The sequence below is a fragment of the Melospiza melodia genome, chromosome 2 (genome assembly GCF_035770615.1).
Source record: "Melospiza melodia melodia isolate bMelMel2 chromosome 2, bMelMel2.pri, whole genome shotgun sequence".
Taxonomy (NCBI): Eukaryota; Metazoa; Chordata; class Aves; order Passeriformes; family Passerellidae; genus Melospiza; species Melospiza melodia.
This window is the reverse complement of record NC_086195.1, coordinates 103,300,802-103,323,001: the sequence shown is the minus strand read 5'-3', so window position 1 is coordinate 103,323,001 and position 22,200 is coordinate 103,300,802. Positions and strand designations below refer to the sequence as shown.

The window sequence follows — 22,200 nt, the reverse complement described above, 5'->3', positions numbered from 1 at the left end:
GAGCAGGATTTGCAGTCATGGACCAAAAGAGAAGAACCACGGAGAAAGGAAAGCACCCTTACACTTAAAAATTATTTTTTTCCTTGCGAAAAGTAAGTTTGAGTCTTTATTTTTAAAGATAACTCTGTTTTCCATTGCCCTGAAGGAGATTTTGCCTCTCATAAAATTGAGCCTGACAGAAGTGACTTAGTGCTGCATATTCCACTCGGTTTGCTCCCACTGAGACTTGTGGTGAAGTCTGTGACACTGCAGTAGTACCCTGTTCAGTGATGTAAATTTGAGGGGAAACAGCCAGCTCCACCAGCTACAGGCAAACAGCAGCAGTACCACAGCCCGTGGTAGAAATGAGCGTGATTCTCTTGATTCCTAGATTCAGGTGCTCACACCTTGGGTTTCCTTCTAGAGCTTGATGGAATCCAGTGTGACAGATACTTGACAAAAACACTTAGAACAGAAAAGCTGTAAGGTTACCAAATATTGACATCATGTGTTACAAGGGAACAGGGTAATTAAAAAGGGAAAAACAAATGGATCTTCTCAAAGAGCTCATGATATTCAGAACGAGGAAAACAGACCAGCTTTAGCTACAAAAAAGAAAATATCTTCAAAGTATATACTGCCCTCTTGTGTACAACTCAGAATTAAATACAACAGCTGCAACCTATTTCAAAAATTGAAAATAATGTAGTGCTATGGTGTCCCAGATAATGTAGCAACAGTGGTAAAATCCTGGCACTAGGGAACAAATTGAAGAGACAGTTCAGACCAGGGTTGCCATCAATGAGAAACTGATCACTGCCATGGGCCTTCATCCATCTATTATGAAGATCATGCTGGATCCCTAGCACCAGAAGCCATGAGAGCTGCAGAACACCCCACAGGCAAAAGGCAAAATACCCCCAAGCTGCCTCTGAACCGCACCACAACCACAGACTGTACACAAATGAGTGACTGTTTTAACTAAAAGTAATTTCTTCCAATTAAAGCATCTAACGAACAATGTGTGTTTAGTACACTCCTGCTTAAATACTTACCTGTGCCAAGTTAATTTCTTTTTTTGATTATTCTTGATACCTTCTTCAACAGTTCTGTTCTTTTGGAAAGGAAAAAAAATGGATTTTAACTGTATTAAAAGAACTTCAGTGTGAAAAATTACCTGTTTATTTCTGTTAAACAACGCTGTGCTGTGCAGCGATCCTAGTGCACTAGTACATATCACTTCTCAGTGTAATGAAAGTTTTACTCACAAGTATTTCCCCTCTGCTTTTTATTTTAGCTTGCCCTTTTCAGAAAAGCAGGTCCTCAAGAAACTGTGAAGCAAAACTGAGAGCAAATTCATAGCCACAGTGAAAGGTACACAATCTCTGTTTCCCATTGCAAGTCATACTTGCATGCTCTAAACATTAAATTGAAAAACTCTCCTAAGATCATAGTAAGATTGATTTGAGAATAATACGTATTTGTCTCCTAGCCATACCATGGCATCTGAACACAATTAAAAAAAATAATTTTTTATGTAACTCAGTTACTATTTGCAAAAATCCAGCATAATCTTTATAAAAGTTAAGTAAAAACTTATGGAGCTAAGTAGGTATCAGTAGCTAAATTCTCACAATGCTTACATGGCACACTGAAGAACAGCATTATTGCTGAAATAGATTCTTTATTTCCTGAAACATTCCAAAACAGTAGTATACACAGTTGTAATCAAATATTAAGTCATATGCCATTATAAGAAAGCATTGATTAGTGCAACTGGATTTTGTAAAAGATCTATCAAAAAGATTTATTTGCATTAAAACTCATTTTCCATAAGCAACTGTTAATAAAACATTACAATTTTATTCTTTGTAATAAAGTACTGAAAATCAACAGTAGTTTTAGAGCTCACTGTACCTTTTGTAAGTGCAATGTGATTTATGCTGCCATTTAAATACAAAACACTATGACAATAAATTAACAATTCAACAAATGGTGATAGACCAACAAAACCATGCTGACCCAGCTGGATGGCAATTTCCAGTGAATGCTACCTTTTTTTTTTTTGTGCTTCTGCAACATAAATATACTGCTTTGTATTGCCAATTGGTAAGATTCTGTAAGATATGTTTCTAGCACTAAAAAAGTACATTACCCCAAAAATATCATTTATGGCACAGAAAAAGTTAAATTATCTCTCTGTAGTTCAAGGTTCAGGCAAGTTTAAATGAACTTAAGTATACAAAATAAAATGTACTGAAAACACTAGAAAAAAATTCAAGCACATACTTAAGTACCCCGAAATTCAAAATAAAATGTGTGATGCCTTTACACTGAATAAATTATCTCAGAACTTCAGTATGGCAAAGCCGCCCAAAAGCAAAATCTCCTAGTTCGTTCCAAGGAAATATTCTTTATTTTGCACACATATAATACTTTCTTCAGTTCCAAACGCCAACACTGCCATTGTTAATCTGGTAACAATGCAGCTGTTCAGGTAACTGGTTAAGTGCAATATTTAGTATTTGACTTTAAGATGTTCATTTTTTAAAAATGGCATGGCATTTTAGATGGTTACACATTAAGATCCTGGGGAAAATAATACTGTATGACCCTCCTTTTCCAAATCATTGTTACCCAGCCAGCTGGGTAATGAAATCCACATTATGTGCTCTCCACTGTCAAGGGGCATCCTTCATCAATAGCAGCCGTCTCTCCAGTTCCCATCTCGTATCGTGCTCAGAGATGACAGTGGCTTTGGAGGCTGAAGGAAACTGTATTAACCAAATGACAAGGGAAAAAAAAAAAAGGAAAAGGAGGTCATAATTCCTGTGAAAGATCAAGGTAAAACACATCATTTACTTCTGCAATAACAATGGCTTTGGGGCTTGCTTAGAGACATCCCTCTGGTGCATTTCTGGCTACATATTAATGGACATATAAAGATCTATGGTGAAATTAAGGGCACTTCCAATGAGAAGAGCATGAAAGATTTGTAAAAAGGAATTGAGTGAATAACTGTAGTCATGAATGAGATGCCTCTAAATGGCTAGATTTCGTTTTCAGGGATAAAGATAGTAAAAACATATTTTTGTCACTATGGGCAGCAGAGAGCAAATGGGAAACACTTTCCAAAAAGCTATTGTGCTCAGCATGCTCATGAAGAACCAGCAGTTTGTAAAAACACCGTGCAAGCAGCAAAGAATTTTATCAGCTGGAGAACTCCACCAATTCTGCTCCAGACCCTGTTTTACCTGTCACAAGACATGTGATGATGTGTTTCCAGAGCCACCAGTTCCAGCACTGCAACTCCTGATGGGAACTCATCATCCCCTGGGTCACCACCCTCACACCTGGGCTGCATCTCTCACTCATAAACGAGAACTTCCAAAACACTTCCTGACCATCTTCCAAACCCTCCAGGTACTAATGAGGGAACTATTTCAAGTAAAACTAAACAAAGGAAAAACAACCATCTGACTTGATCTAACTACTGGTAACACAGCAGGCTGTGTACCCAATTTGCCACAGCCATAATTATGTCACACCCCAATTTGCTGAAAAAATGTGTTCAATTTCATGTAAAAGCAGACCTCAAGCCTTGTTTTCACATTACTCTGCTTTTATTATAAGTTACTGATGCCTCCTCTCCCTTCCAAATGCTTTTTGCTGTAAAAAGGCAGAGATATTTTGTAAAGTAGGCAGTCGGTAAGTCACTTGACAGAGCAGCTTCAACTCTCTGCTAACACTGCTTTTCTAGTAGCAAAAACACTGCATGTAAGTAAAAACACTTGGTTAAAGTTAGATTCAGCCAAGCTGCTTTTGTGCAGCTCCATTTCAGTGCAGCATCATTTATCTTTGATGTAAATCCAGTTACTTGAGACTAAGAACATTATCTGCCTCTGCTGTTTTCTGCAACTGCTGCTTTTGTTTCCAGAGAAAAAAGAAAGTATATTTAATAATCTTCAAAAACACCCCCAACGCAAAGAGGGAGAAAAAAAAAAAGCTAACTTAAAAATAATTTGTAAGAATACTGTTATGTATCTAGAGGTGCATCTCTGCTACAGGGCACTGACAGAAAAATGTGTCAGCAATGAAAACCATTTCAAACAAGCACAAGCTGTTGGTATGACATCACGTGGTTTGAGACAACAGAGTTTTGGAGGGGCCATAGTGCATTTCTACTTTTCCATCACCAGCTGGATAGCAGAAACTGGCTCCAGTACAAGGCAGCATGAATAAGCAAGCCCTGGCTCCACAGGTATGCTTACATTCCTGCCACACTTGTGCTTGGTATCTGGCACGACCCAGACCCTGAGTTGCTGACTGACATTCTGGCTTTAGCTGGAACCTGTCTCACCACTGTGGCCTTGTCTGGAAACTGGGAGTGTTGGCTGACCCTGCTCACCATCAATGGTGCTCTAGGCTGGGCACTCCAGGGCAGCCCAGCTGTCCCCCTCAGCTCCCTGCTCACCCTGCCCTAAGGGCAGCTGCCCCCTCCGCTGTTCACACTGCATAAGGTTAAAACACAGAGAACTGGAAGGTGGGGTCTGCAAAATGCCCCACAACTGGAGTTGGAGAGGGATAAGGGTTGTGTGGACCCACTCAACAAAGGTGCTGTCTGAATTCTAAGGCTAAGAATTACACTATCACAATTCTTTTACCCTGCTTGAATCACTGATGGTAAGGAGAAAACCAGTTAATATTTAGTTATTTATCTTGATTATTATAATTTTTTACTATAAATTATTAAAGGCACTCCCTCAGCGAGTGTTTTATTCTATGCAGTAAATACTCAAGTTCCCTAATCCACCCCAATATAATGTGTCTAAGAACCCATTTTATGTATCTAAAATACCAGCAACTTGGCTACTTAACAGTATGGCCAAAGGTAGGAAGACAGATTTACTCTGAGTGTGCACTTCTCCCTAAACATCTGATTTATTTAAAAAAACAAAAACCTATTTTTAATCAAGTCATGACTACAAACACAATTTAAGTTTGAAAGAAGACTCTTAAACTGATAATCAGAAATGCCATTAATTAGAAAATACCACAGTGAAAAAAAATAACAACCGAATTCCTTCCAAGAAAAGTCTGTATGAAAACTGAAACCACTTGTGTTTTTCCAAATTAATCTATAAAACTGAACAAGGGTGTTGAGGAACTGCAGGCTGACATCCAGTCTACCTGGGGGTTTCAAGTCCCGTGAACTCCGCACTCCTACAGTGCCAAGACCATCCATCTTCAACCATCACTGCTTTGGCTCTATGGCAACACAGGATGCTGCTAAGGCACACTGGTAGGAAAGGAGACAGGAGCCCAGACTTCCTGGACTGTAAATAGCTTTGTTACTGATTTGAATCAGCTTCTAATAAAAACAGTGTTGAGAGTACAGTGTCTCAGTCTCCCACTGAAACCTCTTAATTTTGTTTTTCTTTAATATTGTCCGTTGTATGAGAAGTTACAAAATAGCAAGGGACTGGTCTTCATGACCCAGAAAGGCTTCCTCACATGTTGCTATGAAAGATTTAAGAGCTCTGCAGAAGAACATGAAGTAGAGGAAAGGAAAAAGAAAAAAGGAAAGAAAACCCTTAGCTATAAAGAAGTCTAACTGAGAGAGCTTCCTGCTGAGAGCAAAGAAGGTTATAATAGAAATCTCATGGTACAGTCTTCATCAAAGAAGAAACCTGACGGCTCTTTATCAAAGTTTCACCACAGTTGGTCAAAGTCTGTTGTTAGTCACATCAGTGTAATCCCCAAGTAACTCAACCAAAGAAAGAATGTGAGCAATTGAACTTATTCTGGATCTAGCCAGTATGTAGTGAAAAGTACAGAAATGATGAGAGCTAAACAGTGACAGTTCATCCAACAGAAAATGAAGCGGCCACACAGCAGGCCCTCACAAGAGGAGGGATGTGTGCAATGCAAAGAAATAGTTGGAGGAGTTAACGCAAGTTGAGAGAAGTTTTTCCTTGAGAAGACTTAATTCCTATTAATTACAGAACATGCAGCTAAGAGTTTAACTCCCAGCTATGATAAGGTGGTTAAAACACATCTTTCCTCAAGACTATTTTATTGCTTGACCTAAAATTAACTAATTTGAAGATTAATTTCTCTCTTTGTTTTGCATGCAAAAATTTGCATTTGCTTACAGTAAAGCTTATTTCAACTACGTGATATTCCAGGATTCCCTGTGCTTACTGTCTCCCAGCTGGAATTGAAAAGATGCTGGTTCAACCCATGACTGCACTATCCACGGTATTTCCTTTTTCACAATGCTGTAATGGTACAACTTGCATTTTTACAGACTACTGCCATTTACAACAACAGGGATGCAGCTCTTTCTATGTCAGCACTCTAAGATTAGCTCATGCCGTGACTGAAATAGCAGTAGGCACAAGTCAGGGAGAAGGCAAGCCACATCAGTTAATGATATGAGGCTTGTGTTTGTTTGGATTTCTTACTGACAGGTGGCAATCCATTCCTATTCACATGTGATTACACACTATCCATTATCAGAGATTACTATGGGCTACCAGCATGCATTGTCCATCACTACTTCTGGCAAGCCATCTTCACCCATTCAGTGACTCAGCACTGGGAGACAGAAGCTTTTGTTTTATAGTTCCATATTCAGGAGGTAAAAAAATTCCACAATTTAGGCCTAAGCCATCTACACAGAGACTGAGGCCTGTTTAACCCTCACCTTCGAACTGGCTGTGCAATTTTACTTCTGGGAATGCCACTCCCATTGACGGCCAGCGATGGTCTTGGAAGAGCACTGCGCCCTACGATGCCTTGACCAGCAGTCTTGTTTGGCATTGGGATCCCAGTGTTGGAGTACAGCTGTGAGTTGCTGGACACTGGAATACTGCTACTGGTACTGCTCCCTTGTACAGTTGGGCTTACATAGGCAGTAGCTTTGAGAGGCTGTCTGACAGACACTGGAAAATGTCCCACACTGTGAACTCGGTGTTGAAGCTGTCCCGGTGATGGAACTGCGAAGAATGGTAGAAAACAAAGCAACAAGGTCAGTATGCAACAAATTAGACCAGGTAGTAATGCTCATTTCAAGATAGATCTGAATAAGGATAAACACACCATTATACAATTTACTTGCTGCTTACAAACTGCTGAAAAACCTCTTGAATCCAATACTGTATCCAGTAACACAGCACTGAACTAAAATATCTTGTTCCACCCCCATCCTGAAAAAAAATTCCCAGTCCATATTCATCCTTTTCCTCCCCTCAAAGAGATTAAATTAGCCATTATAAACACACTAAATCCACCTACGCACTTAGAGCTTTAAACAGGAGAAACTGCTGAAGGTATAAATTAGTCACTGTTAGGTGATTTTGATTTCTGTGAGGTGGAATGCAACCACATCTTGCTCAAGCAACATTGCATTAAAGCATTATGAAATGTCACCGAAGTTTAAGCTCTATGCAGAAAAACAATAAAAAGGCTATAAAAGGTCTTGAATGTAACAGCATATTCCACAGCTGATGTTATGCAAACCGTCATTTTAAATCAAGGCTAGGAGCTCCAGAAGCTTTATATATGTATAGATTTTTCTACCCAATCCTGCCCTCTGGTGTGCATTTGGCAGGCATCACTTTCTAAGTCCACTGTCAATAGCCTGAAGCATATAAATTAAGACACTACATTTAGAGCAATCCTTTTTCAAGTCTTTGAAAAAAGGACATCTTTAAACCATTTAAAGTCACAGGAAAAATTGCAGGGGAGTGATTTAATTAGACTATACAGTCAATATATTTTTATGGAACACTTATCACATAGCTCCAAAAATACCCCAGCACAGCCACTTACTAAGAATGGTTTTTTTTAAGAAGTATTTCAGAAAAATGGAATTTTATACACACACATATATAAGAGCATGAACACACAAAGAAATATGTATTTCTAAAATAATAAACAAAATTAAATTTTCAATGCACAACCATGAAAATCCATGTGAAAACCTGAACTATTTCCATTCTCATACCCAAGCAGGAAAAAATACAACAAAATAACCCATCAGTCAAGAATATTTTCCAGAAAATAAGCAATTTAATTGAAGACTTTTATAACTTGTGCTCAACTTTGAAAGAAAACACCCACAACAAGCTTTTGCCAACTGCTCCTTCCAAAACCTCACAGGAAATGGAGAGCATAAGTTAAAGCCCTTCTTCCCAAATTACTTATTTCTTCCTCTTTTTCACAGGCTTCTGCCTGTGTCCAGTGAAATCCACTTCTCCCATTTCCACTCAAGAACCTCAACCACTGTGCTAGAAAAGATGGGTTTGGATCTTGATCTATCTTGCTCACATACTATTTAATAATTAATTAATATTTCAGCTACTAGATCAATACTTCCTTCATCCCCCCTTCAAGAAGTTACCTAAATTAAACCACTTACAGAGAAATTTTAATTCTCCCACTCAACAAGTATATTATACTTGAAAATATAACAGTCTTTTTACTGCATTTCCTCAGAAGAAAGTGGTTCAACTTCAGTAGGAGAGAGGTCATGTATTTTAAAACAGCATTTACACAGAGTGCTGTACAACCAGTATTGTATAAATTACCAAGAAAAGCAGTTTTCAATTGTAGTATCAAAACTAAAAATGTGAGCTTACATGAATTAATTGCATTTTTGGTGTTTCTACAATATTACTATTTATTATAATTATTATTATTTCAGTTTTAAGGCTAGCACAAAATAAATGGGCAAAGGAAAAAAAAAGTGAAACAACTTTCAATAACAAGACTGGCAGAATTTGCTTTCCAAAACAGTAACTTTGAAAATCCTGAAGTTTATTAAAATCTGGTGCAAAAGAGCAGTTTGCTTTTAATTTTTCATAGAACAAAAGATCAGTGACCAGGACGTGTATTCTACCACTTTCTCCATGTCTTGTGCTCAGGTGAAGAACACAGGTACTTACTACACGACTGCATCCTTGAAATCCCATTACTGGCTCCATGCAAATTGGAGTCAAAGCTCTGGCTATTCCTCACAGTGACAGGAGAACCAGCAAAGCCAGGGGTGCTGCTGATGGTGGGGGTGCTTGGCATCCGAGCGAGGTTAGGCATGCTTCTGCGGAGTTTGTCTGCAGCAAAAGAAGACAACACACACGGTCAGGTCAGAACTTCCAACAAACACAAGCAGCCTCAGCATCACTCCTGCAGAAAATCAGAATTATAACAAACTATTTCACCAAAAAGAGAGGTTTTGCTCTACCAGAAGAACATGAATATGTTATTGACAGCTTTCAAATTGAACCATTATGTCTATTGTAACAGCATGATTATTCACAAGTAATTTTAAAGACACCAATAGGCAGTACATTTGCAGAACTGCAAGGATTTAAACAATAAATAATGATGAGTTTCACATAGATGTGTAAAGTAGGTCAGGTGAACCATGCCCTAAATGTGCCTGTTTCTTTGCAGTGAATACAAAAGCAAGTCTGCACTGGCAGTCAGACACAGCTATGTACTCTATGGATGTCGAAAGACAGGTGAGAAATCTATCCTAAGCGACTGAAGTCTTGCTTTCAGGTGCCAGTAAGATGCTAAGTAACTCCATTCAGAACCTAACCTTGTTAGCATGTTAAGTTTCTGCAGGCAGCCACATGCAAAAACTGCAGAGTCTTGATTCTGTTCAGTTGCTTGGAGCCCTGTGTCGATATAAGAATTTTCACATCTGGTGTTTCGCCCTCCTACCTCACTTATGGTACCTGATTTGGTAGGCATTTTCAGAGTAAGGTTTTTTGTAGGGCTTTTCACAAAAAGAAAGCTGCAAATGCCCCAGATGCTTTTGGGGCAGGTACAACAGCTAAGCAAGTGTCTAAAGAGGTCAGAAGACATCTTCAATCCCAGTCACACCAGCTCATTTGAAGAGAGGAACTGAAACCTTCCTGACATCTCAAGGCATCTTCCCAACCACACCACCATGAGGGAATCCAAGGGAAAACTCTTCTGGTCTCTTCTGCCATCCGGCCAAAGGGAGATGACTCAGTTATGTGCAATCAGAAGGGACTGGGAGAAAGGCACAGACTAAAGGCAGACTGGTCCTGTGACATGGCAGACTTCAGTAAAGCACTGCTGTGGGAAAACAAGGGGCATTTATTCAATTGTCACTGACAACATCACCGAGGTTTGCCTCTTGGCCAGGTTCAGAAGCACAAGTGCTGTGCCCTGCCGAGGTGGCTACGTCGCCCCTCACAGAATGGCCGGCACAGAGATCACCAGCTCCTGTTCCACATAGGTTCCAAAGGCTGGCAGAAAGACACTTCTCACACTGCAACAGAAAGCAGGTGTGTGCTTGTCTTGTCACAGCAGCTACAGGTGCTCTCTCCCACAGAGAGCAGGGCATTTCCAGACTGATGCTCTGGTTTTATGCATAGGATCAACACAGCACACTCCTTGGAACTGCTGGCATGGGTCAACCTCCTGGTTCAGTTCACAGAAACTGCATATTTATTTAGAAATCTCCGTTCATCAGTCCACATAAATATACAACCTATTTAGCACCATTATTAGCTCATCTAATCCTTAAAGCTGCTAACAAGTGAAAAGTAGTAAGACATGACAGTACAGTTCTATCTATACAAGTTATTAGGAGTCACTGACGGTAGCCTCAATATTTGTGATGCCTACATAACTCTAGCAACCTGTGTCACAGAAAGGCTGTATCTCCAGCAGGAAAAGGAAATATAAGGTTTGAATCCCTGGGATCCAGGGTACAGTCAAATCCTAATAAAGAACTACAGCACAGACAATTTTCACCAAACAAGTCAGAATTGTGCTTCAGTGACTAACTACTGACTGAAACTGTCAGTGGTACAGCAATGAACAGCAAGGGGATCACCACTGCGGTGCAGCCAGGTAGTGAGTATTAATATCAGTGATGTAACAATGATAAAACAGTTATCAGGCTTCCAAAACTGTCCTGGGGATGCAAACTATAGCACCCATACAGCTACTGTATGTATCTATCTCTAAAATATTCAAGAATTCTGCAAACTGAAGAGGGAACTGTCACCCTGTGATGCAATCCTTGGGCAAGAGTGACAAAAAAAATCATGAGTATGGGATGTCCGTAGCTACAGTTAATTCTGGAGTCCTAGCCTACCCTTTCAAAGTCCTAGGTTCTGAAATCCTAATTCAACATCACAGAACTTGGCAAAGAAAGGTCTGAGCAGCAGGATGGCGGTAGGAAAGACAGCACTGCATAAAATAGCTTTTTAAGTATCATGTTTTATAGCAGAATTCTTTGGACTCTACATGCTCTTCCACTTAGAGACTGCATCAGCCAGCCCAGGCATTATTTGTGCCTTGAACTATCCAGTGGATGCAGCGACAATAGCAGAAAAATAGGTACAAAAGTAGCTCAGATTTCCTCCATGTCTTGGGTGGCCACGTCTTTTGCCTCCTGTTCATTAGTCCCCTCTTGTTCCAGCAGTTTGCTCTGCTGCTGATTCATTCACTCCTCAGGCAGCAGATTCCTGCTGCACCTGCAAATTCTCATCCATCAAGCAGCTGTGTTACTTCTTTGATGGGTCCTTGTGTCTGCTGAGATAAATGGCCCTGAAAAGCAATGAAAATAGCGGGTCAGTTCTGTGTTTGGAGAAAACCCAGAAACGTTCGCCTTGATGGCATTTTGCAGCTTTCATCTCTGTGGATGATGCATCCTCTTTCATCTTCTTCTTGAAGTTTGTTCTGTCACCTGCTTCCCTCCTAAGAACAGCAGAAAGAGTCTTAGAGACGTTTTGTTTGTAAATGAAACGATGGCTCTTGTGAGCTTAATATATGGAACCAGAAGGTGGGAATTATGTGATTTTAATATAATTTCAGGCCACTGAGATGTGAATAGATATGAACTTGCTGAAAATTTATGAGAAGAAAAAAAAATATTTTTCCAAGCTGCTTCACTTTTCAGACCTCTTTGCTGTCCTAAGACTGAGGAGAAAATTAATAGAGAGGAGATGGAATAGAGATGTATTCTCAGTTGAGAATTAATTTGCTCAAACATCCTGTTTGTGATGAACATTGGAATTTGCAACAGTTTCTGCTACCTCTTCTGCGCTAATCTGGTTCAAATTTTAGGTTCTGACAAACCTAAAACTGTCATCAGTTGCTTGCAGCTGGTTTTTTAGAAGAAGTGGATAGTGACACCAGTAAGAGACTTCAAAGGACCTACACCCGTTCAAGAAATTACTGGATGTGGCACTTGGTGCCATGGTCTAGCTGGCAAGGTGGTTGTCAGTCAAAGACTGGAGTTGATGATCTCCAACAGCATCCATAGTTGTTACTGTGACCCACTACTGAGTCTCAACTATAACTTAGGCTGAAAAAAATAGGGTGTTTAAGTAGAATGCAGCCATATAAAGCATCACAGGTGTATCTTTGCCTTTCCCAGCCTTCTTTGAGATAAATACTATGACCTACAGACATTGATTGTATTGTTGAGGTATTGGTACATGTGAAGAAAATTCAAGGATAGGTCATGCAAGGGGAGTTAATAACTGGTTCCTGGCTCTTACTACCTTCTAAGAATAATTCATGCATATACACACATGCTTGTAATTTCATGAGCTTTCTTTCAGCAGCATACGTTGCCCTTTCACATATGTGCAGTAGAACTGCCTACTGCATATTTACATCCACACATGGATATGTGGCATCCATGCTGAATTAGCCCATTGCCTCTACAGCACAAGAAAAGCTGGGAACTGTGAAATACAGATCCTATGCCCTCAACTGAAAATGCACACGAAAAGGTGTCACCCCACAGCACAGATTGTATTCACTACTATTAGAAACAGGTCAAAAAGCAGGAAAAGGCGTCTCTTGTCAAACATTCCACAAAATTCCAGTGAAGACAACAGTTCGCCTCTCACCCAGCTGCTGCCTCAGTTCTGATTTTTTGCCAGGAAGTTCTTCCCCTGATGCTATTTCTTCTCTGAAGTCAGCTCAGGATCAGGGGCCCAGCTTCTTTCTGGCAGGACACCAGAACAGGCAGCACCTGCCTTCTGTCTTCTGATCCCCGCACCGCTGGTGGCTGTCCCCGTTCCACCGCTGCTTTCCTTTTCCCTTCCCTGACCTGACACTATCACTGGCCGAAGATTAATTCCATGTAGCATGCAAACAGACCTTGTCCTCAGAGCAAAGCTGCTCCAGAAGAAGTGCACTCTTGGTGGGCTGCCAGATGGGGACTTCTGTAGCAGTCCTTGGTCAGTATCATCTTTAATCTGACAAAATGCCTCATCCAATGAGGTCCTCCTTGCAGGGAGGGCTTAAGTTGACTCTACAGTGAAGTTTCTTAAAACACTTTTATTCCTTCACAGTTATTCTCTGCAAGTGTTGTCAATGTTTTATTTGAACAAAAGGACTCCCAAACCTCACCAAAAGCACAGAAATGTAATACAGTGAATCAGAAGTATTGGTGTCTCAGAGAAATCTGTATCACTGTCTGAGCTACCTTAGCAGTTTCTCACACATATTTAAATCTTTCACAGAAATCCTGCAAGTTCAATTCTGCTTTACATGTATTGTATGTACAAACAGGTCAGGATAAAGCTATAAGGAAAAAACCTGTGCTTCTTGATTTTAAGTATTACGTTCTATACTACGTAGACATTCAGAGTGTGTTTCTGAAATCCTTAATAAATTTGTAGACTTCTCTTGTAGACTCTATTACAACTTCACTTTATGGGATTAATTTCTCTTCCTCATCTCTGAGGACGTGAGATGAGTATCTGCATTACATTTGTCACAGTTATAGCATTTGTAACATCCCAAATACACCAGGGTCTCTTTAATGGTCTGTGGAATCACAAGCTGATACAACAGAGACATCAGTGTGTAAAAGCACAGATACAGATTAAAGCAAGACCTTCAGTTAAGTGAGTGATGTCATTCTCAATAATGTCAATACCTCCATTTTATTCAGAATTATTACTTCATCTCATCCTGGCTCCACATGCATATGTCTCCCGCCACGGATAGAGCCAATTAAAGATTTTTCCATTAGCCTTCCATGAGTTCTCCCACTGATCACTGTCCTCAATATAATCCAAAGGCAGCAAAGTAATATTGTTTTACTCCTTTTCTGTAATAAAGTCTGCAACAATCGCCTAGAAAGAATTTTTCCTTTCTTATTGAGCAAGAAAGGTTATGAGCAGAGAACACCTCGTAAGTCTATGCTGAACCTGTATCTAAACACAATGTACTGCTGCTCTTCTATGTCTGCCTGGAGTTTGCTTAAAAAACCCAACCAACAAACAGAAACCACAACTGCAGCTTTCAAAATGGGGCAACTGCCAATGATGTCCCTAATATTTTTGAAGCGTAGGCGAGAAAGTTACTCATAACTAGTAATTTCTGGAAAAGCGAATTTTTTCAAGTGAATGGTATCTGTGGCTTTTTTAGGAAGGTTTATGCTAAGCCAAAAACTTAAAAAACAACATGAAAAGGAAATAGAAAATATACAGTAAGATTAACCAGACTGAATGTGATGTGACTCCATGAACCATGTATTTTTCATCCACTTCTTCTTACTGCATTATAATAAACTCCTTCTTTACCTGGAATAATTTATCCAAAATACAAAGTTTCCAATTTTCACGTATTATAAAAATGGGCACTTTAAAATCTACATAAAATATCTACAATATCTTTTGTCTGCCAGGATAAAAGGTTGTGAGCAAGCTGATCTCAAGAGATGGAAAGTAGGCCTGAACACAAGAAAATCAATTCCATTTTCAGTATCTTGTCATCTGGGTTTTGATTACTCTGGATGATTTCCCAGCACTACAGTTAACCATTACTTCTGGTTTCAGAAAATCAGAAGCATAAAGGGCAAAAATATTATCAGCTAATTAATAAAATTAATTAACAGAAATAAAATAAATATTTTAAAATTTGAAGAGAGGGCAGTTACTTTTGCATCAAAGTAACAAAAAGAATGAATACTTATGGACAATATAAAGCAGAAATCAGCTTGGTTTTATGACTTTCTGTGGTATTTCTTCTATGAAAATGATTATATATAAAGTATTCTGGATATTAATAGTTAGCAGCATTTTAAGTTGCTAAATAGTAACTTCTTCAAATTAGACTAAGGGGAGAGAGACATAAGCATAAATCTTTCCACTGCAAACATATTAAAAGCATTATTTAAGTATAAAACACTCACTAACTAGACAAATTCGCTTAAGTTAATTGAAACAGATAGTTCACAAGCTGTTCACACCCTATCTCTCAGTTTTTCTTTACATTATCTATTTTCTGACCCATCGACCAATTACAAAATCCCCAAAAATCAGGATACCTTCAAAAGTTTACAAATGTAATTTTTCTGATGTAACTCATCATTACAGAAAATTCAGCAGATTTAGAAAGGTGCAATTCAACAAGGAAAACAAATCCAGACAGATTTCACCCAAAGCTTATTTATATTCTTGCCAGAACCGGCAATAAAACTTTTTAGAAAGCAAAGATAACATAAACACTCCACAGACAATGGCTGTGAAAATGTTGTTTAAAAGTAACAACCAGTACACCTACAGCTCATGCTGGGAGTGCCCCACATACACCTTAAACACATTGCAATGCATTTCACATCTAAACATATTAAGATTGGCACACACCTGCCACTTTACACTAGTGTTTTACCAGGAGCCTTCCAGTACAGCAAGCTTTTGGGGCTGGCAGTAAATGTGACTGACACCATTCATTCAGGCATGAGTGGAATAAGGTGAGATAAAGAACCTGGACCTGGGAGTGGGGGTAACATGGTGTGGTGTGGTCCATAAGTACACAATTTTATCTTCAAATAGATGTACAGCAATTTAAAACAGGGCAGAGTGTCAATATTACAGCAAGGGCAGCACTTTGGTACAATACATTGGCAAGAACAATGTATGAGCTCACTGAAGTATAGCTTCAGACACACCTGGAAAACATTTGAGAGACTATTCTCACTCCCAGGAAAGGCAGAAGAACACTAGAGGAGCAGAAACTGCAAACCATTTATTTGCTACCTAAAATATAATCCTGTGAATGAAGAACAAGCTACAGTGAGAGACCAGACACCTGGTGCACAAGTCAGTGCCTATGTGAAGGTTACCTCATGGCATCCCACAGATCCTGGGCTGTTTATGGAAGCTAAACAGCATTGACATAGGGTGATGGGGAAGCCACGGTGCAGCAAAGTACCTCATGCAATTCTACCTGCACAGCTGAATCAGGCCCTTCATACAGAGGTGGGCATCCACATTTCAGCACTTAAATGTAGGTGCTTCTCATCAGGCAAACAATATTATACTCCTAAAAGAATTATGGAAGTTTTCCAGGCTTATCACACCTTCACCATATTTTTCACATGCAGGTAATTAAGTACCTCGCCTAGAGGACCATGCCAAACCAAGTTCACCAAAAGCAAGTAGGGCAGCATCCCTCAAACTATTTGCCTAAAGGCAAAAAATTGTAATTAAGCTAAATATGTAGACTATGACACACTAGAAATACTGTGTTCAAAGCTAAATACTGGGTTTTTTACCCTAGACTGAGTGTCAAAATTCAACAGTTACTTGCTGCTTGTTCTTCTTTTATGAAAAGCTCTGTGAATGCCAGATGAAGCAGAGGCAAATCCCTTGACTGCACATACAAGAGCAAAAGTGATCTCTTTGGGAGAAGACAAAGGGATAAAAATTTAGGAAGACTGCTGGAATGGCCAAGAGCAGTACAGCATGTGGTATGTGTGACTTAATTATTAATAATGGATCATGCTTTCCACATATACTGAAGGCAGAAACTAAAGGTTCTGTTTTTCCATCTTTCACATCCTTCCTTTTCAACTGCCCTTGTAAACTAACAGTGTGGAACACACCATCCATCACAGAGAGCTACAGACAAATTCTTGTTTTGCAGTCTACCTCCATTTCAATGTGCAGGAATTCTTGAGAGATAATGAAATTGTTGCCAAGATGGTAAGTGCTGATAAGATGTAATACTACACAGACACCCTCAGTACAGTGAACACTTGACTCCTTGTCTGCCAAAAGAACACAGTCAAACAAATGTTTCTCACCATCAGTATTTGTCACTTACATGGATCAGAGTTTCATGTGTTAGAGGCTGAAGGTGTAGAAGCTGAGGAGATCATTCCCTCCTAAAGACAGTGGTACTATTATAGCACTGTTTGTTAATCCTGCAAACAGGTAACTGAAGTCACATCCCCAGCTTCTGGGTTATGCCAAACACATTATCCAACACCTCAAAGATCTTGAGAAAAAAGTCAACTAGGTGATAAAATGGTAATCTTTCACATGTATACACTTCACAGTTAATAAACTAGGAGTCTAATGTTTTTAGTACCTTAAAGGTTTCCATGCAGGAAATTCAATGCTTAAGTTCCACTGACACAGAACATTAAAAAAACCATTCAAAACATATTTGGGAGCCACATAAAAACATGGCAGCAACAAATCATTCTCTTATTCCTGAACAAGAATGTCCCAAAGGTTTCCTTTCAAACTGCCAACATTTCTGCAAGCCCAGCAATGCTGTCCCACTCTTGTACCTCCCTGACAAGAGAAGTAACATTAAAATTAATATGGCACAAATGCTGTACCAACAGACACCCACGCTGCTCTACCCTCTGTTAACATCACCTCTCCTTCTATATTGTCACTTGTCAATTATACTTCCATGCCAGGGCTTACTTTGAATAGAAGTGGTTTGGGCACCAACCTGTCATGTCTTGTTTGTCAGAAAAGCAACATGCATACCTGTAGCACCATAAATAGCAACTATATGTTGTTTTGAACAACACATTTATTTTCTTGCCCAAGGGAGAGCTGTAACCTGCAATGTTACAAACAAGACCCTGGATGGAAATGGATTGTTAAAAATTAACTTGGGGGAAAGAGTGAAGGTATAGGAAAGTAAAATGCAGCAGAAAGAAGAAAAATTGTGATCATAATAAGGAAAGAAAAGAAGCTAACAGCAAAAATGGAGGGAAACTTAAATCGTGAGTAAGCATCGAGATACAAATCTTCCATATTCTGGAATGCATCTCAAATGCAGTGCAAACAAGCAGCAATAACTCAGGATAGTTTGGGAGTGACATTATCTCCAACTATTTTAACAATCAGCCCTATCAGACCTGGAACAGAAGCAAAGGGCCATAAGCATTCATCACAGCACAGCTGCATTACCAGCAAACTCAGGAATAAGAAATAAAATTAAAATCTGAAAACCTGGATCTCTATTTTACTGCATCCAGAATGGACATGTGTTCATCAAGCTTGAAAGCCCCAGAGGTTCTTCTAGCCAACTATCAGCCTGCTAAAACATGCTATGCTTTACCTTCTTTCTTCACTTGTGGTCATCTTGGCAGCATTTTAAAACAGACTAAAGCCACAACTTTCATGACCAGGTCACAGATTACATTTTGTAGAAAACCGCTTAACAATAACATCCCTTCATCATTTACACAGGCTTAAACTGTCACAATGTTTGTCACAATTTGTGTACAATTCATCTTTAAAATGGCACTGGCACTTGGCAGAGAAAAGACCACTTTTCAGAAAAGCATGCAACCCACCTCCATTAATCCTATTTGGTTGCTGCTCTGGAGTTTGGGCTTGAGGAGAGTAGAAGGGCTGCTGATAGGTATTTGTAGGGAATTGTGGGGAAGTAGGGCTCCTTCTGCAGTCCCGGATACTGGAGAAAGTCTGTGAGTGAGGAATCCCTCTCTGGAAGGGGGAGCAGCGAGTCAGACGTGGCTGCGGAGGTGGGAGGTGGTCAAACTCTTCCTCATCCTCAAGACTATAGCGATCATACTCCTGGTCACTGCATGTCCCTTTTTTTCCCGCATTCAGAGAAACACTGGAAGTGTGCCTTGACACAGATGCTGAAGTTGAAGCATAATCTTGCCTAAGGCCTGTAAATTCCAAGAGGAGGATGATTCAGCTTCTGCTAAGTGATTAACTCTAAATATGCACTTCAATCTTGAAAACTACACAGGTAAGTAGACAGAATTTTACATCAAGAATTGAATTTAAAATGTAATCAGGCTGAGGATCTGATGTAGGATTCATCTGATCCACTTTTCAGGCATCTGAATTCTGAAGCCTGAATTCTCTCCTTGAATTTTTTTTTTTAAATAAAATACTAAAAAAGAATACAGGAGTCCCCAGACGATGTCTTAGATGCCTTTCCTAAGAGGAACCACTCTCAGGAGGCACATATTTCTCTGCCAATAAAGATTACATGAGTACTAAGTTTTTAACTTCTCAATACTCTTAATCAGAGGAATTACACACACATTAGTTTTCCAAGCTGTTGCTATTGAACATTTGTATTCATGCAACAAAAATGTTTACAATGACATTTCTTAAGCCTACAACCCACCTAAATCTTCTGGCTCTCTGAACTCCCTGAACAAGAATTACTTCCTGATAGCATCCAGTCCCATGGACAAGGCTTAGCGGTAACACAACTGCATTTTACACAGGTACACAACCTTCTCAGACTGTATTTTACACAGTACACCCTCTCAGAATGCCAGGTTTTGAAAACCATCTTACAATAAGCACTACCCTGTAAGAGCCTGTTTGCTCCAGATCAAGTGAGAGGGAAACATTTACATCACTTGCACATCCCTCCTCTCTCCAGATGCACAGCAACCAAGGAAAAAACACGGCACTTCCAGGAGACAAGTAACTCTGAAGTAGCTGCAGATAACAACCTTCCTAGACCTTCAAGAAGCCCTGATTTTTAACAGATGTCTTTGCTTCATAATGCAAACTTTCTTAATATGCTTCCTCTCCCTCTCCTCAAGTGGGAGTTTCTATTTGTGGCTGTGAAGAGAGCGTGCCTGTGTGCACATATAGAACTGCCACTTTCCACAGGATTAAGTGGTCAACAACTGTCACGTGCTCAAACATTCTCCACCAGCTGCTACTACAAGGATGACATACAATCAATTGCACATGACACAGATTTGAAGAGAAACCAGCATTTTTCTTTCCAGTCTGCCAATGCCCTGGTTCCTTAAAGAGCTCAGTACCTGAAGTATTTTTTAAACCTCACTCTGAAGGAGATGAGCACAGCTGTCATTTAAATAATGCAATCCTTTGTAACCCTGACAGTCATAACTTTTTTTCTTTTTAAAATCAGAACACTTGTTAATTTCTCTGCTGAACATGATGCATCCCACCAGATATTCAGCAAGCTCTCCTGCTGGCAGGTGATCACACTGCCTGCCCAGTCTGGTGGCTTCAGCCAGATCATGGCTCTAATTTTTTTTCTCATTTTATTATTTTTGATTTATAAAATCACTTATTACTTGGCATTTTCATTCAGGCCCTGTCTGTGAATTTCTCTTGCTTTTAATCTCATCACTTCCTCCTTGATATCTCACTTGGCACTAACAGGATACAGGAGAAATACTCCACTTAATGTCTCAGTAACCTCTAAGTCAAATGCGTTTTATTTATTAATAAAGACATTTTACAAAAATTACTATTAAGCCAAACTAAAATCTATGTCAAAGACGACTTTAGACTCAGATTTGTGCATAATTACTAGTTTTATACCAAGATATTGAATTTAAAAGCCCCAATTCTGTATTTAAGCAGGATTTCATTTCCAAACTCATCTGAAAATATAAGAAAATTGAAGTGGAGCCAAAGAAAGCCAAGAGAGCTGCTTATTTTTACCTTTCTCATTAAATGCACGTATGAGAAAAAATGCTTTAGGATCTTCCCTGTCCATAAACAGAACTATTTCAATTAATATTCAGGAAAACATAAACATCAGATTTTGAAAGATCCAGTACCAGTTCAGATTAACATGAACCCAACAACATACACACCTTCTCCATGCAGGTGAAGAGTACTTCCACTTGCCACTCAAGAGGCAATACAACTTAAAAAATATTTACTTCACTGAGACCAGACTGGAGCAGTTTTAACTATAATAAGAAGTCTTCCTCAGACTATTGTGAAAACCAAAAAAGTGCCACCTACTCTCCTCCTGTAGACGAGCCATGATCTGAACATCAGTGAGGTCCTGCAGCTTGTATCCCATGGAGATGGAATCATCCTCCAGCTCCGAAGTGCTCAGTTCACTGTCTACCGATGACTGTGGACTCAAAGGGGAACTCCTAGAAATGTACCCTAAGTAAGAAAGCATACACTTTAGGCTACAAATATGGCCAACTTCATTCAGAATCATCTGAATTTACATTACAGTAGCTTAAAACATTTTCTGAATAGCACATAAAAACTTACAGAAGTGTAGTGCAATTCACTAACAATTAGCAAAGAGCTTTGATATTCATGAGAAGTAGTAAGTGTATGAATGGATCATGAATTCCTTGGCTTGTTCCCAAAATAGCATTGCATAGCCCAGACAATGAATAATTTACCCAATAATGTTCTGATACAGCTCAGATTAGTATAGTCTAACCAAAATCTGCATTTGCATCTCTCTTATGGGACTGTGATTCTCCCTACTCTGTTTTGAAAAACAAATGGATATGTGTCACTGACTTCTGCTCAATACTCAAATGCCATTTAGCTAAATTTTACTATTATTTTTTTAAACTATATATAATTATCATATAACTCAATCTCAGTAACAATTAGGGTCGAACATTATGCAACAGAGAAAGCATTACTTTCTTCAAAGAGCTACCTTTTTGAAAGGCTCTGGATTATACTTTTTCCCTGAGTGTAATAGTAAAATATAAACTAACCTGCAATTAGTTGCATGAGCTAGTTGTTGTCCAACTTTAAAGAAAAATCCCATCAACTAAAACAGTAAATAATTTTCTAATGTCCTGTGGACCACCAGAGACCCACAGCCTGCAGGGCAAGAACTGCTGTGACTATGGCTCACCAGCTGTGCTTGTATCACAGGTGTGTCTGCATCCTCTAGCACTGCTGAAAGCAGCCACCTAAAATTCATCCTAAATTCAGCTATTTTCTAATAATATCTCCAAAAGAAAAGGATAAGCAGGGGATTACTTTGTTTTGGAAGGACTGTATGGAGTAAATGTGTTTGCTTTCTTAAATGTTTAAGTTACAGCAGTCCCTGAGGTTCTGCAGAGGTAGTAACAGCTGTGCTCCTTTGGAGCTGCAGAGGGAAGTTAGAAAAGGTACCTGAGGGTACCTCAAACAGCATGAGTTCATTTAG

The 22,200-nt window shown here is 39.3% G+C and overlaps 1 protein-coding gene across 4 annotated transcripts in view; it reads right to left on the bottom strand.

Moving 5' to 3' along the window:
* Window positions 1-1,643: 1,643 nt before the first annotated feature.
* Window positions 1,644-22,200, bottom strand: part of SLAIN1 (SLAIN motif family member 1) — a 49,389-nt gene continuing 28,832 nt past the window's right edge. For 2 of the 4 annotated variants that reach the window (XM_063149501.1, XM_063149502.1), the window contains 5 exons: window positions 21,030-21,179; window positions 18,602-18,940; window positions 8,931-9,095; window positions 6,689-6,980; window positions 1,644-2,753 (listed from right to left, as the gene is read on the bottom strand). In XM_063149501.1, the coding sequence (XP_063005571.1) occupies window positions 2,678-2,753; window positions 6,689-6,980; window positions 8,931-9,095; window positions 18,602-18,940; window positions 21,030-21,179 (1,022 nt within the window). In that variant the 3' untranslated portion in view covers window positions 1,644-2,677. The remainder of the gene's footprint in view (window positions 2,754-6,688; window positions 6,981-8,930; window positions 9,096-18,601; window positions 18,941-21,029; window positions 21,180-22,200) is intronic. The other 2 variants (XM_063149504.1, XM_063149503.1) reach the window with 2 other exon arrangements.